Source organism: Haemaphysalis longicornis, unplaced genomic scaffold (genome assembly GCF_048455015.1).
Source record: "Haemaphysalis longicornis isolate Haplotype H1 unplaced genomic scaffold, Haemaphysalis longicornis Haplotype H1 scaffold_3, whole genome shotgun sequence".
In the NCBI taxonomy this organism is placed as follows: domain Eukaryota; kingdom Metazoa; phylum Arthropoda; class Arachnida; order Ixodida; family Ixodidae; genus Haemaphysalis; species Haemaphysalis longicornis.
In genome coordinates, this window is record NW_027526335.1 from 57,855,984 (window position 1) to 57,870,456 (window position 14,473).

The 14,473-nt window shown below is 43.3% G+C and overlaps 1 protein-coding gene across 3 annotated transcripts; it reads right to left on the reverse strand.

The window, feature by feature from the left end:
• Nucleotides 1-4: 4 nt before the first annotated feature.
• On the reverse strand, nt 5-14,325 carry Pgap2 (Post-GPI attachment to proteins 2). 3 transcript variants are annotated; one of them, XR_013323484.1, is made up of 7 exons: nt 13,993-14,325; nt 10,238-10,484; nt 9,063-9,169; nt 8,882-8,990; nt 7,383-7,519; nt 581-697; nt 5-472 (listed from the first exon to the last, which is right to left on the reverse strand). XR_013323484.1 is itself a non-coding variant. In XM_077703208.1 (6 exons), the coding sequence occupies exons 1-6, from the start codon at nt 14,134-14,136 to the stop codon at nt 440-442; spliced, it is 636 nt and encodes a 211-aa protein (XP_077559334.1). In that variant the 5' UTR covers nt 14,137-14,325; the 3' UTR covers nt 5-439. The 3 variants fall into 3 exon arrangements, 2 of the variants coding, with proteins under 2 accessions (XP_077559334.1, XP_077559333.1); XM_077703208.1 differs by lacking the exon at nt 581-697 and having other exon boundaries at nt 14,134-14,325; XM_077703207.1 differs by lacking the exon at nt 581-697 and having other exon boundaries at nt 13,993-14,324.
• Nucleotides 14,326-14,473: the final 148 nt, after the last annotated feature.

Genomic DNA, 14,473 nt, shown 5'->3' on the forward strand with positions numbered 1-14,473 from the left:
AATGCAACGGTGTACACATTTTATTACACTATAGTTAAAGGTGCACAGCGCATGCAACTTCCAAAGAAATGTAGCAATTTTATTGAACACTTCAGTGTGGTCCCCAACGCTTATCGGACGTGACAATTGCATAAAATGACAGCTCTAGCTGTGGCAGTATCACAGTGCACTTTAAAAACTGGCCTTCCTCTTAAGAGAGAGATATGCTACAACACTGCTTCGTGCATGCATATAGCCGAAGTACATAATCTCGCGTGGGAAGACGACACTTTGCAGACACCACTACGCGAATGCAAACTGCATCTTGTTGTTCACCCTAAATACGCAGAAGTCCAAATGTAGGGCATCTTGCACGTGCAGGTGAAAGGAATGTTGACGGTGCATTCGTCCTTGACTAATGATCATGTTAGGTGCCCCGAGATTTCTTGGACGCAGCGAATCAAACGTTGTGGTTCGTCGACAGAAGCAGTTCCTGCAAGGGAATGGGGGCTTATGTAATTGCATGTAAGCTTTTCCGAGGCTTCAAGTCTGCAGTAAAGGAAATGTAAGGCACTTATCTAGCATGCAGAGATTTTAATACCTGAAATTGCCAAAGCTTTTTGAAAAACTTGAGTGTTAATATGGTGTCTGGTGAATTACTAAGCAATCATGTCGGTTTAAATTCCACTTGTTTCGTTAGGGGTCACCTGAAAATAGTCTGAAGCAAAAAAACATTTTTTTTTAAAGCAGCAAACTGACATCAGTGCTCCTTACGTGAATTTTGTGCAAAGGCAGACAGAGCCGGAGATACGGTTGTTCTTCCTCAAATGCGTCACTACGGTGTATGTAACAATATAAACCTGTTTGTAATCCACCAGCCGTCTTGCATAGTTAAGTGCACAGCCAAGAATCTCGTGCCCAGCATTGACTTCAACCTTGAGACAACTTTACTATCGCTGATCCAGCGGTTGTAAAGCATGGTCGATTCTGCGGTGCTGATGTATAAGCTAAGAAGTTCAGCTTTAAAACTTGCGCTGCTATACATAAAGATGCCATAAAATTAAGAACCTTTAACTCGATAGTTTTAGTTTCCCCAGCACATTCTTTTTGTGAAGCTTTGGGCTTATTCTGAAACACCTTTGCTTGCAATACTCTAGCAAGCTCCACATTGGCAGCATCTGAGTTCTCCAGGAAAAATTAACGATTAAATTATAATCGAGTCTTGAATCCTGGGTTTGATCTTGAGCACCTTGCCTCTCCAGCTTCGAGCATCACGTTTATAATCTTTGACGGCATCTAGCATGAAAGTGACAAGCAGTCCGGCATTTCCAGTTGCAGAAAACTCCCTTTTATTATGGAACAGTCACAGTAGTAACAAGAAAAACAAGGCTTGGCATAACTGTGCAGAGCCACAACAACAAAAGTAAAAATGGGCTTTAGACAGAGTTCCAAGATGCTTAAATGCATAGACGTCAACTCGCGGACAATCAACTTAGTGCTTTGGTGGCACAATTATTTGGCTTTATCCCTCGTGCTCCGAATCAGTTAAAAATGGCACATAGATACAGCAAAAGACCTTTGTTCTTTTTCTTAATTTACATAATTATATCAAATGGGTCGTACTCAAAACAATGAAACACTGCATCACTGAATCATGCAGAAAATTTGGTGCATGTAGTTCATGAAGTTGGGACACTGCTTGTAAAGGATGAGAATTTGGAAGTTCCCAAAATGAAGAAATCGATATTTCAGAAAAAAAAAAAAAAAAAAAAATGATTTGATGCATAAGTGACAGATCCTAACCAGCATTGAGAAGAATGATTTTCAAATGCTCAGACTGACTGTTCTAGGCTAAATGCTTGGTGAAGAGCACTTCAGCCTGTCACCAAGATCAAAATGCGGGTGATAATTGTACAAACACCAAGTGCATATCTAGGCTATGCCAGCCAAGTACCCCAAAAAAACGTCCTATTGATGAGCACTCTGGTGCCATTGGAGGCCAGATTTGTAACCAGCATAGACCAAACTTGACGTCGACTTTATAGGAATGCTGTTAGGTCTATGGCAAGCATGTAGCCTCACACATAGGCCTGGCCCAAGGCACAAAGTCGGACCTATGCTACTAAATGTGGCAATGCGACAAGGAGCCATTGCATCACTGACTAGAGCGGCCAAAGTGCACGACCTCTTAAACACAGCTGTAACCCACGTGCAACCATAAAAAAAGTAGTACACCGGGCCGTTTATTGCGGGGAACAAGTTAAGAGTGGAAATAGCTCGTGTCTCTGCCTAAGCGATAGACCCGGATGTCAACGGGGACGCGCATTTTGAAAGGAGATTGCTATGAATGCATGATATTGTCTTCATTTTCTCGCGTAGTTTGTCGTCGCCGCAGTAATTTATCAGCATATTACGTCTAAAAAATCAGGGAAAAGGCTCGTGCCATGTTCAAAATATTCCCAGCAACACACCACTTGCACCGCGCAGAGTAACATCCGGCTGCGGTGACGAGGCACAGCAGCAACTTCCGATTGCGTCCTTAAGTTGTGCCCAAGTATAGCACTCTAGCCTTCATCGCAGTTTTTAGAATGCAGCGGCTGCAACACTACTATGGACCAGGGGCGTAGCCAGGGGGAGTGTTTTGTTATCAGAACACCCCCCAAATTTTGAGCGCTGCACCCTCCCCCCCAGCCGTTTTTTTTTTGCCAATGCTATTTATGTACAACATTGACATGTAAAATGAAAAGAAGAAATAAGAGTGCAGGAATGCTGACAAAAATGGTTCTTGCTCTGAAAACCAGATGGCGTCACTAAGCTAAAGCTATTGTTGTGCGTCTGTCTGCATGCACTGAACTAAAAGTGCGGATATAACATTGTATAACTAACAAGACGCTCTCATTTATGTACATAAGCGCTGGGACGCAGACAGGTAGCAGCAACGCCTCTGGGACATCACCACCTAAGCTGTCTGAAGACGCTTTTGTACCTTTGCGCAGCATTCAGATCTCCATAAGACTCGTAGCTGTCTCGCTAGAAGCTTAACTCTTTATTTTGACTTAAATGGTGCCGTTTCATTGCCGTTTCTAAATATACTTGCAATCTCGTGCTAACCACATGTGTGTGTAAATACCTGTACATTGCACTTTAAAAATGAGCTCAAAATGCATTTTTTCTAGAATGAGATCATTATGAACATCATTATTAACAATTAATATGTAATACCTATTATTTTGTGATAATTAACTATAACACCACCCGAAAAATATTCCTGGCTATGGCTGTACCCTGGACATGTCAAGACCAGAGTTCTTCAAATGTGTATCAGTCATGAAACTTTGCTCCAGAATCTGGACCCCCCATTGTGGTAAAGTAAGCTTAGTAGTGCAGTATCTAGGGGGGGGAGGGGGGAATTGAATTTTCCTAAACATTTATTCTCAATAACACAATTCATTCAGTTTGCAACTCCATATGTCGAATAGCTGTCTCAAGGAAGGCGCAAGAGGTTGCGTTGCCCTAATTATGACGAGCAGTAGGGTTTCGCTAGTTTGGCCGCCTCAAAAGTAAAAAAAAGCAGCTCTTCCTTCGAAACTACATCACTGAAGTGCTAAATTCAGGAAAGGAAATAGCCATCGGGGTGAACAGGCGTGGTGGGTTAAAAAAGAGAAAAACTATTTCGATCCTCCAACACACAAAACAATTGTTTCCGTAGTAGTGTCCATAGCACATTGGCACTGCAATGAAGTAACCGAACCGGGAGGATGGAACACTGCATACAAAAACCGGTAGTGCAGTTTAACCAGTTACGACAATGCTTGGGGAAACCAGGTCAGGGGTGCAAAAGTGCATTTTAACCCGAACAAATGGCAAATACAAACACATATTAACAAGGTTCTACTACGTGACAAGGTGCTTGTAAATGTTAAAAAGTTAGGCCCGTTATTGCAAAAAGTGCACAAGAAAAGGAGATAAAACCACCAAGTACCAGACACATAGAACTAAATAAAGAAGTACTTAAAAATAAAGAAATAAACAAAGTGTGTATAGTATAACAAGTTTTCCAACTTAGTAGAAGGCAAGGCCTGTGATAACAAGTAACAAGACGTCTCAAATGGACACTTTGTGTCGCATGTCTCGGAACCTTTAAGCCGCTGTGGCAATAACGGCCACAGAGGCTAACGCTATTCACATTTAAAGCTTTAAAAGTAAACTTTACGTAAGTTCGCAACCGTAAAACAAGTGTCACATTTACACAGAACAAACAAAGGTTCAGAATGCCACTGCAGATGCATTTTCTGCACGAGATTTCATTACTTAGAACAAGTGTATAATATAAAAATAAGCACATGGTAAAAGGCTTGTGCTTGGGTAAAGTTAAGATACTTTGGGCTGAAATTATATAGCTGATGATGAAAACTAACAGCAGCACGCTAATTATAAAATAGCCCATTACTCACATCTTATCACCGTGCTCTCGAACAAAACCCTTGATTTTAAAAATCGAACTATCGCATTTTTAGTGCTTCCTTTGCCAGCACAAGCTTCCTTCAGTTAATTCCCAAGCCATATATAGTTGCGATAGTCATATTGCTGTACATATTGCAAATGAAAAGAGTCCAAATGGCTTGCAAATTGGCAAACAACCTGGTTGGGCTCTCAGACCATCAAGATAACACGACATGAGTGCATTCACACCACAAACGTTTAGATCTAACTCACACATACTGTTTGAAGCATCCCATCAAAAAAATGAGCGGATAAAACCACCTCAACATTGCTTTTGTGTCACAGATTTTCTTATTTAACTTTGTGACTGAAACTGGGTTTCTAACATCACAAAAAAAGGTTTCATTTCTACACCTGTACAATTAACTTTTTTTAAAGGGGGCACACTGGTCTTAAACCAAAAAACTGTATTTTTACAGTTATGATGATAAAAATTGGGGGATATATGTAGTTTTTCATTCTGATTGTAGTTAAGAAATTTGTTGCTGTGTAAAGCAAAATTTGTTTTTGCGTAAAAGAAAAATCGGTTTTGCCTACCAAGCCCAAACTTCAAACGGTCGCAACTTGTGCTACAGACCAGATAGAATGGTACTGTTAGTCTTATTGCACAACTTAATTTGTGCACACTTCACTGGTAACTTGTTCAGAAGCATCACTCTACCAGTTGTTTTTAAAACGCCACCGAAATACCAAATATAAAAATCCAAATAAATCTGAATGTATAGTTGTTTTACACAAAAACACATTTCATATCTACCATCAGAATGAAAAACTACATACGTGTTCCAATGTTTATCATCATAACTGTACAAAATAAAGTTTTAGATCAAAGGCCCATGTGCCCCCTTATTAAAGGAGTACTGACACCAAATTCAGAATCGTAATGTATTAAAGGAGTGCTGACGGCTTCGGTAGTTCCTGGAGATACCTTCAAGCAATTTCTGGAGATGCCTTCCAGCAGACCAGAAACAAAGAAAAAATTTGTCCCGAATAAGAATTAAACCCAGTAAATGGTGACTATTTACATGAACTTGCAAATTCCTTTTCCCGGTTTCCCGCAGTCGAGCAGTTGCCACAAGCCCTGTCTCTGCCAAATGATACATGGTGCCATGTCGCCAAGCGCTTCAGCAAAAACCCCAAAAATTTATAGCCCTTCCTCTGCATTGAAGATTAGAAGACCAGCAAAGCTTTATTGGTTCAGACGGGAATTCCACAATATTTAGAACTTCACTGTGAACTACGTGATTATGAAAAGTAGATGAAACTCGACATAATGTTAGAGTCGTCTTAGCAGATAATTGTTTCGAGATAATGAAGACAAAACAACCATTACAGCAGTTTTCTGCAACCACACCCCCTTTGCAGATGGCCACGTTACAATTTCACTGCGAGCTAACTATGACGAGTAAGTAAAACCCGCCGTAATGATAGGAGCGCCGTCTTTGCGGCCGATTTCAGTATGATTTCCTTTTCAAAAATACCTATGTTATATTGAGAGCTACAGAGCATTTATTTCCACATTTATGTGTGGCCCCCTTAAACCACATTTATACTGTTATTTCTTTGTTGAAATCGGGCCTCTGTGGCTTTTATAAGTACCTGGTACCGTTCCACGTACGAAATTTTTGGAGGAAAAACTGTGCAGATCAAAATAAAAACGATACACTAAAAAAAAAAGGGGGGGGGGGGGCAATTTTTCGGTCCCAAAGACCCATGTGCCCCCTTCAGCCACACAAGCGTATACACCCTCTTTACACTGGCTCTTCTGCTGATGAAAATTCTTATTCCACAATGTTTATCGACGGACAGAGGTTTGGCCAAACTATAGCCATACACAGCTGTGCTGTAAAAGTCGGAGTATTCGTAGGCACTTAAGGATTCTAAATGCAAAGCATTCATTTTCAATTAGACACCTGAGATGCTACACTTCTTCCCCACTTTCCTGAAGGGCTTCATCTCTTGCTGCTTGAGAAGATTTGCGTTGTGGTCTGCTTTAGCCATACGCTTTCGGATGAATTTTATCTATCTTCTACATGGTGCACCATTGCTAGCTCCTGCCACCTTGCATTGGGACAGTTGACGACAACTGTGGATATTGCTACCTGTCTGTTCGCTTGCCTGCCTGCGTTTTACCGCTCCCTTACTTCATCTGCAATGTAATGGCCACCTCTCACTGCTGCCAAGTTTAAGCACGTACTATGTAACACCTCACGCTATGGAATGCTTCAAAGACAGGCGGTCTACAAGCCATTTCGCTGATATGGACAGCAACGCTAACGCTGGCTTTTTCACTCAATGTGCTGTTTAATGCTTTTGCATTAGAATGCTTGGCCCGCCACGACGCGCACAGTGCTCCACAATGCTATCAGTGCTCCCACCAACCAAACCAAAACTAGTTGAAATGAACGTGCTGCAGTTACCGCTACACTGACCACTTTTTTGGTTTGATTTTTATCATTACTGGATAAAAAGGTATTGTTTACAGCTTAAAAACCAAAAAGAAAAAATTTGGTGTCAGTACTTCCTTAACATGCACAAAGAACTGCCTAGTGTTATCAAACTAACATACACTGCAAACAAATATATGCACCAAGTATAGCTGCCTCAAGGACACTGCAATGTAGTAGAGCCAACATTGTACCAGCAATCTGCTTCTCGTCTATTGCATTGGGCACAGAGGCCACTAATAGATTAGATCCTTGCACGTCGCATCCGAACGCGGGATTTGACTGAGATTCGAAAATTCCTCGCACGAAGTGATCACAAATGAAAACCTGCAAGCACAGGACGTCGGCGCAGGTCAACGACACGCGGGACAGCCCACAGCAACGAGCCTCCCCTTCCCTCCCGGGGACTTTGGTTCCCCAGTCGCAGCACTGCTCCCCCGTCACTCAGCTGACCTTGTCCTCCGAGGTAGTCTCAATCACCAAGTCCGAAACGTGGAAGGCCTTGTCCGCAAAGTCCCAGTAGGCAGTCATGTGGAAACCCATGTTGCATAGCACCACAATGTATTCGCTCGCCGCAAACAGCGTGTACACTGGGAAAAGGAAAAAAACAAACAAACAAGGGAGAAGGGCAGGTCAAAGACCCGTCTTAAAAGCCTATGCAGGGCTCAAAGGTGCAGCTAACCAGTCGCAATGCACTAAGTTGGTACACCTAAAAGCTTTCTAGCAATACAGCAACATTAAAGAAAACACAAAGAGAACACTGACACAAGTTTATCGGTCGTACTGTCTGTAGAACTGACACAATGAAGTCCTATAAACCTGGTGCCTTGTTGCACTGGCTGATGTCGATATAAAAACAAAGTTTACGCATTAAAAGGCACAAACATTTCAGAAAGTTTTAAAAGACTCACTTCCATGAAGACTTTCTATATTAACAAGGTCTATAACAAGTTGCACCTCCAGTTTTAAAATCTAAATGCTGAGGAAGAAACTGAACCGGCCCAAACAAGTGTGCAGGGTGAACTTTGAATACGGTTGGCTGGAATTTTTATTACATGAAAGAATTTTGGACAAATTATTCGTCAAATTATTGTGCAGGATATGTGATATGTGCAAAATGTGCCACTCAGACCAATCACAATAGCACATATGGCTTAAAACTGTTGGTTACCTCTGGTTTCTCTGTGAACATCATGCCAACTGCTTCTCCAATCCAAACACTTCCACCCTAGCAAATGATGCGCTCATGCGCTCATCCCTCAGCATGCAGCGCGTCGTAGCAACTGCGCCATTCATAGCAATGGGTGGCGTGCAGACACCTAGCAACAACAGTGTGTAAAGCAGCACCACGCCAATTTTGTTGGAGCAATTTCAAATTACGCGCTCATCCCCTCACAACACGTACCGCACCCCAGCAATAGCGGCACCCACAAAAACACGTGAAAGTTCCGGATGTTTCTCAAAGGAAGTGACACCACACCAGCAGTGCATTTTCCTTTCTCACAGATCCTTATTTAAGACTGCACTTCACCTCATTCCACTCCCCGCTGGGACCACGCACTAAACCCTAGCCCCTCGTGGTGCAAAGTCCAGCCCAATTGCAAACATCTCGGTGCAGCCATCATCGGTACGAACTTCTAAGTTTCAGCCCTTCGAATCTTTAAATTAGCAGTGACGGCTGTTCCAAATAGACACATGCTGCCATCTACTCAGGAGTGCCAACACTTTCTCTAAGCATGCTCCTCCTACATGCGGGCGTGTGGAACTTTCATATTGCTGGGCTGTTCACGGACGCAATCAACTGCCGAATGCAAAAGAACAGGAGTGGGTGGGACCAGTGCAATCTCGCACTAGTCAGTTTGCTTAGAACTGTGCACTCGTGCTAGGAGTGAACTCCGGTCACATTGCGACCGCAATCGCGTTAAACTAATCCCATGGTGGAAAGAACTTACTTCCTGCTTCACAATATTTAGCGTGCCGAATGAAGAAGTAACAGCAGAGAAGGGACAGAAGAATGGACCCTGATGTGAATTGCTTCTTCGTCCTCAGAGACTTTGCCTCCTGCAAAAGGGGGGCGGGAGAAAAATGGGCAATCAGTACAGGCCCTACGAGCCCAGGCGGCATTTCGCTTACCAGATGTGTTAATGCACGCCTCCTGCCGAGCCCGGGCATGATGCAGGACAGTATCATGTACAAAAGCGAACATACTATGAACATTATGAACATCTTCTCATGGGCGGCTGCAAGAAAGCAAACAACGGTAGTTAGTCAGAGCCAATGACATGCACCCATCAAAAACCACTCAATCTGCAACGCCCCAGAGGCTCAGCAGAACAAAAACAGCAGAAAGCAAAAAAAAAAAAGAGAAAAACCATTCTTCTGTCTGTCGCACCCAGCTTCAAATTAAAAAGAAACCGCAGTTTTGAGTAGTCACATAGGCGGCATCAGTAACGAGAGCAATGCATCTGCAGATATTACACATCTACTGGTTTGTTAGTTCATACAGTTTTGCTGAAAATACATTAACGCCGTCAGGTACTTTTTGTTCCCGATGGTCAGGAAGGTGGCTGTTTTTGACAGTCTTCCCAATACAAGTAGCATGTAGAAACAATAATGAATTCAGTCAGCAACAATGCACTATCAAGCTCAGTTTTACGAATTAGCTGCATCGACAGAGCACCTGTTTAGTGACGGACGATCAATCAACTTATGATGAAATAATGGATGCCAATTGCACTGGCTCACCCCTGCCTTCCAGTAAATATGATTGTGAGTTCATAGCCAAGTCCACAATCATCTGCGCTTCCTTCCCATAATTTATTAATACCTACGACAAGTTCATTATTCCTCAACCAAGTCTCACTGCTTTTCAAAGGTTTGCTTTGGCATTTATCTTGCCTGTAAGTAACCATAGATGAAAATATTTTAGTTTACTCACTAAAACACATGTGCCCTGCTTGTTGCACATGATGATTCATGACAAACTGATCATCTCGCATGAACTTGATCAAAGCTAACAAGGTTATGGAACTGCGTTCTATTTGCCCTTCCATCGATACTCCCACAGTATTTTGTAAGAATCACAACTAATTTCGTCCCCTTGTGTGAGTGCATGTGTAGGAGCGCACGCATGAGAGAGAGAGAGAGAGAGAGAGAGAGAGAGAGAGAGAGAGAGAGAGAGAGAGAGAGAGAGAGAGAGAGAGAGAGAGAGAGAGAGAGAGAGAGAGAGAGAGAGAGAGAGAGAGAGAGAGAGAGAGACAGAGAGAGAGAGAGAGAGAGAGAGAGAGAGAGAGAGAGACGCTACTTACGATAATTTTCGACGGACGCAATGTTGGACAGGCCCAGCAGGCAGAGGTTCTCGACGATGTTCAGGCAGCAGGCGATTCGGCACACATATTGGTGCCGAGCGTCAAGCATGCTCTGGTAGTAACGGTAGTACATCACGCACACTAGTAATCTCGGGGCGGAGTGCAGCGCAATGCACGAGCGCCACACAAAGCGCTGCGGGTTGTGGCCCCCAATGGCAGCACTGATGGACGGCAGGAAATTGAACACCTGCACGGAACAGAGTCGCACATCAGTGTACTATCAAAATGGAAGCCGAGAACATTTCCCTCATCCAAAAACCACATTAGGTAGAATTCAAAAGGACATTAAGGGCTGAATAACTATTGGTTTCACTGAAACACCGTAGCTCTTTTATCTCTTGTTTGACATGATGCTTTGTTTCTTCCGAAACAAGCAGCTGATGCTGGCACTTCACTCTGCCATTTCTTTCCAATTTTTTTTTTTGCAACGTAGAACATTCCATCACAAAATTTGGCGTCCAGCGCTGAACTAGTAGTGAAAAGAGGCAGCTTGTTGAATAACATTCACCTGTGCGGTCAGCCAGGAGAAGGAATACAAGAGGGTTGCAAACTGGGCTAGTTGGAAAGACATTTCATGGATAAAACAAGCGCGAACTCAGACAAAGACGAAGGAAGTGCAGCAGCTGTCCTTGTGTTGCACTTCCTTCATCTTTGTCTGAGTTCGCACTGGTTTTATCCATGGAAGGAATACAAAGTGTGAACTTTGTATGCCTTCTTGCCGGCCTTCTTTGGAAAGGAAGGCCGGCGAGCGATTGGTTGCCTTATGGCTAATAGCCTCCCCTTTTTTACACTTGCTGCCATGTACACATACACACTGGCAATACTAAGAGGCGATAGCCACCTCACCCACCTTCCTGCCCCCTCCCCCCCCCCAGAAAAGGAAAACAAAATGACCAAGGGCAAAAAGTTTAGAATAAGCAATGCTTGATGCTTGAATTACGGCTCATGCAGCACATTTCCAAGAACAATATATCAAACCTACTTGCTCAAGATAAATACCTAGAATTCAAATTCACATCTTTTACAAGTTGAAGACATCAACAGAGAGATCTCGGTTAATTTAGACGATCCAGGGCTGTCCGAGTGCCCCAGAATTCTGTGAACATTGTCGTTTTTAACCCAGTCTTCAGTTTAATGTTGAAACATGGGTTGGCATTCATAAAAAAAAAAATGGCTTTTGAGATTCTGATGAAAGGATGTGCAATCTGTGCAGGATTCTATATTGTCAGGTAGCAAATTTAAAAAGCCACTGCATCAGGGGAACATAAGAAGCTGTTGAATGCTTCCGTTTAACCATACATATCTGCTATTGGGTGGGTAGTTCAGACAATCAGTGTGGTGGCTTCAATAGTGTCCCTTGATTTTGGATGGTAGTACCTGCTGTCAAGTGGGCATAAACGTACGAAATGATGGCACAATTGAAGTGTAACTAGAACGTTTTGCTTTTGCCGCTTTGGATCTCCATGAACAGAGCTAACGACTATGCAATTACTATGGTCTCCAAAATGGTGGTTCAAAGTAGTGAAAATGAACAACTCTGGTACCATTCTATAGCCCTTGACGTCTATGGAAACAATTGCAAAGAGCTGAACTCCCACAGAGTTTTCCTCTAATAATGATGCATGTCTCGTTCGATTCAGCTGCCCTCTTGTCATTGGTTCCGGCGTTTGGCTCACAGCACGTAAATGCCACTGCTTGATTTACCGCTAATGCAAGCAAAAACAGAACGAGTTCACGGCATTTATGGATCTTTAAACACGGGAGACACAGGGGAAGAAAAAAAAAACATGCCGGGCTGGTTGAGCACAATTGGTCTGCGCTGCTGTAAACCAGTTCGAAAATTCTTTGCCAAATCGAATGGCCGCAGTATTATTGGCAAGCACGTTCGCAGCCATTGCTATATTTCACCAAACAAAAGAAATTTATCTAGAGGTCCACTCCTGGTCCAACGCAACTCAACTGTAATGTAGCTTTAACAGCATTTACGAATCAATTCACGCTTCCCCGCTCATCTCCATCTACAATTTAAAAACAGTAAACTGTCGTTACAGAACATGAAGACAGAGTACAGGCTGGTTTTATTCAAAATATTTGGTGTTTTATAGTGTCCCCTTCGCTTTTCCAGCAGCAAACAATGCTTTATTCACTGAGAAATGCAACAGTTTAAGCCGAAATTTCAATTCTCTTGCTAAATCGTGTTTCATGACGTCAGCCATGACGTTTCCAGGGCAAGTACTGAAACAAATGTCAGTACGTTGGCTGATGCTGCGGTGAACGGCGAAACAAGTTTCATTACTTAGTTTACTGTCTGAAGTGGCGCGACGATACCGCACAAACACCACTGACCGCACTTGCTTTTGACTGAATTTGTACCTGGCTTATTTTTGTTGCGGTTAACAGTAATGGTCTCATGAAATCTGGGGTATGCTGGAAAAACATGGTCATGTAAGACAAGCCCAACGCACTGGACTGCTGTGCAGCTCGTTGTGCGAGCTTATAATCCATGCTTAATTTAAGTTTGATTTTGTCAGCCTGAGCCAACACGTCACAAGTTCAGTGCGCAAAAGTAGCTAAGGTGTTGCATAACTATTCTCGGTTTTCCTCATTTTACAGCTTATTTGAGCGAGTTTGCGTTAAAATTGGTGTTAGCGTGATTTTATTGAAGCAATCTTTTCAATTAACCAAACTTGCATTTTGTCTTCATGGCCCCTCTAAGATGTACTCTGTTTTGACAACTTGCATTGTTAAATTGAACAACACTTTTTATCACTTGTGACATGGACAATGCAAGAAATGCCCGCTTAAGACTAATTTCTGATAATACAAAAAAAAATTTATCGTCCCTTCATGGTCATCTTAACAGTTTGTTTTCACCCCCTGGCGAGTTTGTGGCACAAGCTAGCCAAGCGCGGGAAAAATAGAGGCAGGAGCGATAAAACGAGCACTTTCAGGGGCCTGGGATGTCGTCCGTCCGATGTCGTTGGGCGTCACGCACCCAGGCCGATACCGAAACTAGTCAAGATAGGAAGCTTCAGTCTCCGGGAGTAACCCCGCAAACAAAGAGCCTGTCTATCCCACCATGGATGCCGAACAGTTGGCCCGGCTCGAGCGAGTGGCGCTTGCCCGCGATCGACAGCGGCGTCGGAGGGCCGATTCGTCAGTGCGACAACGTGAAGCACAAGGAAAGCGTCAACGAAGAGGAAAATCCCCAGCTTCGTCAAACAGCAGTCAAGGCTCAAGAACAGCGAAGGAAAACGAATCCTGCAGTTAAAGTTCAGGAAGCTCAAGCTAAACGCAAAGTACTCACAAGGGAAACACTCGAGAATCACTTCTCCGCACTTCCGACAGCTTTCACGTTGAGTGGCATTGCATCCCTTTTGGTTAATGAATACCCACTTGAACCTCATTAGAAAGCTCCCGGAAACGAGAGAAAACTAAATGCACGAAAGGTAGGCTGAAGGTGAACAGTAAGTTGATACGACACATGCACTACCAACTAAAATGCGTTACACCACATGCGTTGCGGTCTTTTCGCCTCGCTTTCCCTACACCTGCGATCACCTGTAACGCCTCTCATGCAGAAAAAAAGAAAGATTGCAGCTTTCAAAACCGTGAACATGCATGGCGATACAAGCAATGCTTACATGCAACAAAATCCGGCGAAGCAGCTAAACCGCACAAGAACAGATACGTACCCCACAATGCGTCGCTGTGACTGCTGTAAAATTGAACAGCAGCGACCACACAACACAGAATACGAAGGCAAAAAAGGGGAACATCACGGTGACCGCTGCAAACACAGGAAACGGTACGCGGATAAGTGCTGTAGGGCGAACCATTGTCGCCGCCTTGAGGATGCCTTCAGGCAGCTTGCTAGAGAATTCGATACTTGAATTTTCTCATCCTGCTTTAGGAACTGCGCCGCCAGTGGGCATACTGCGGAAATTTTGGACAGAAATTCAGACGATGCTACGCGCCCGACATCATGCTCCGTGCGAGAGACGCGGTGAGGGCGCTTCATACTGCAGCCGATGTTGCGCACTAAATTTATTTTTGTCTTTATTCCGTGCTTTTTTGCGACTTAACTTCATAGTTCATCCTAATTTAACAACTGCTTTTGTTTAACAAATTTACAGAACTGGAAAGGATCAACTTTTTTGTTTGTTTTCAAAATAA

Bases quoted from the DNA above. Each gene is read 5' to 3' on its own strand.
- Pgap2 (XM_077703207.1), bottom strand. From the start codon at position 14,136: ATGGTTCGCCCTACAGCACTTATCCGCGTACCGTTTCCTGTGTTTGCA. The intron at 10,485-13,992 runs GTACGTATCTGT...TGTTCCGTGCAG, and splicing joins TCACAGCGACGCATTGTGGG to GTGTTCAATTTCCTGCCGTC. The intron at 7,520-8,881 runs GTAAGTTCTTTC...TCCTTTTCCCAG, and splicing joins TAAATATTGTGAAGCAGGAA to TGTACACGCTGTTTGCGGCG.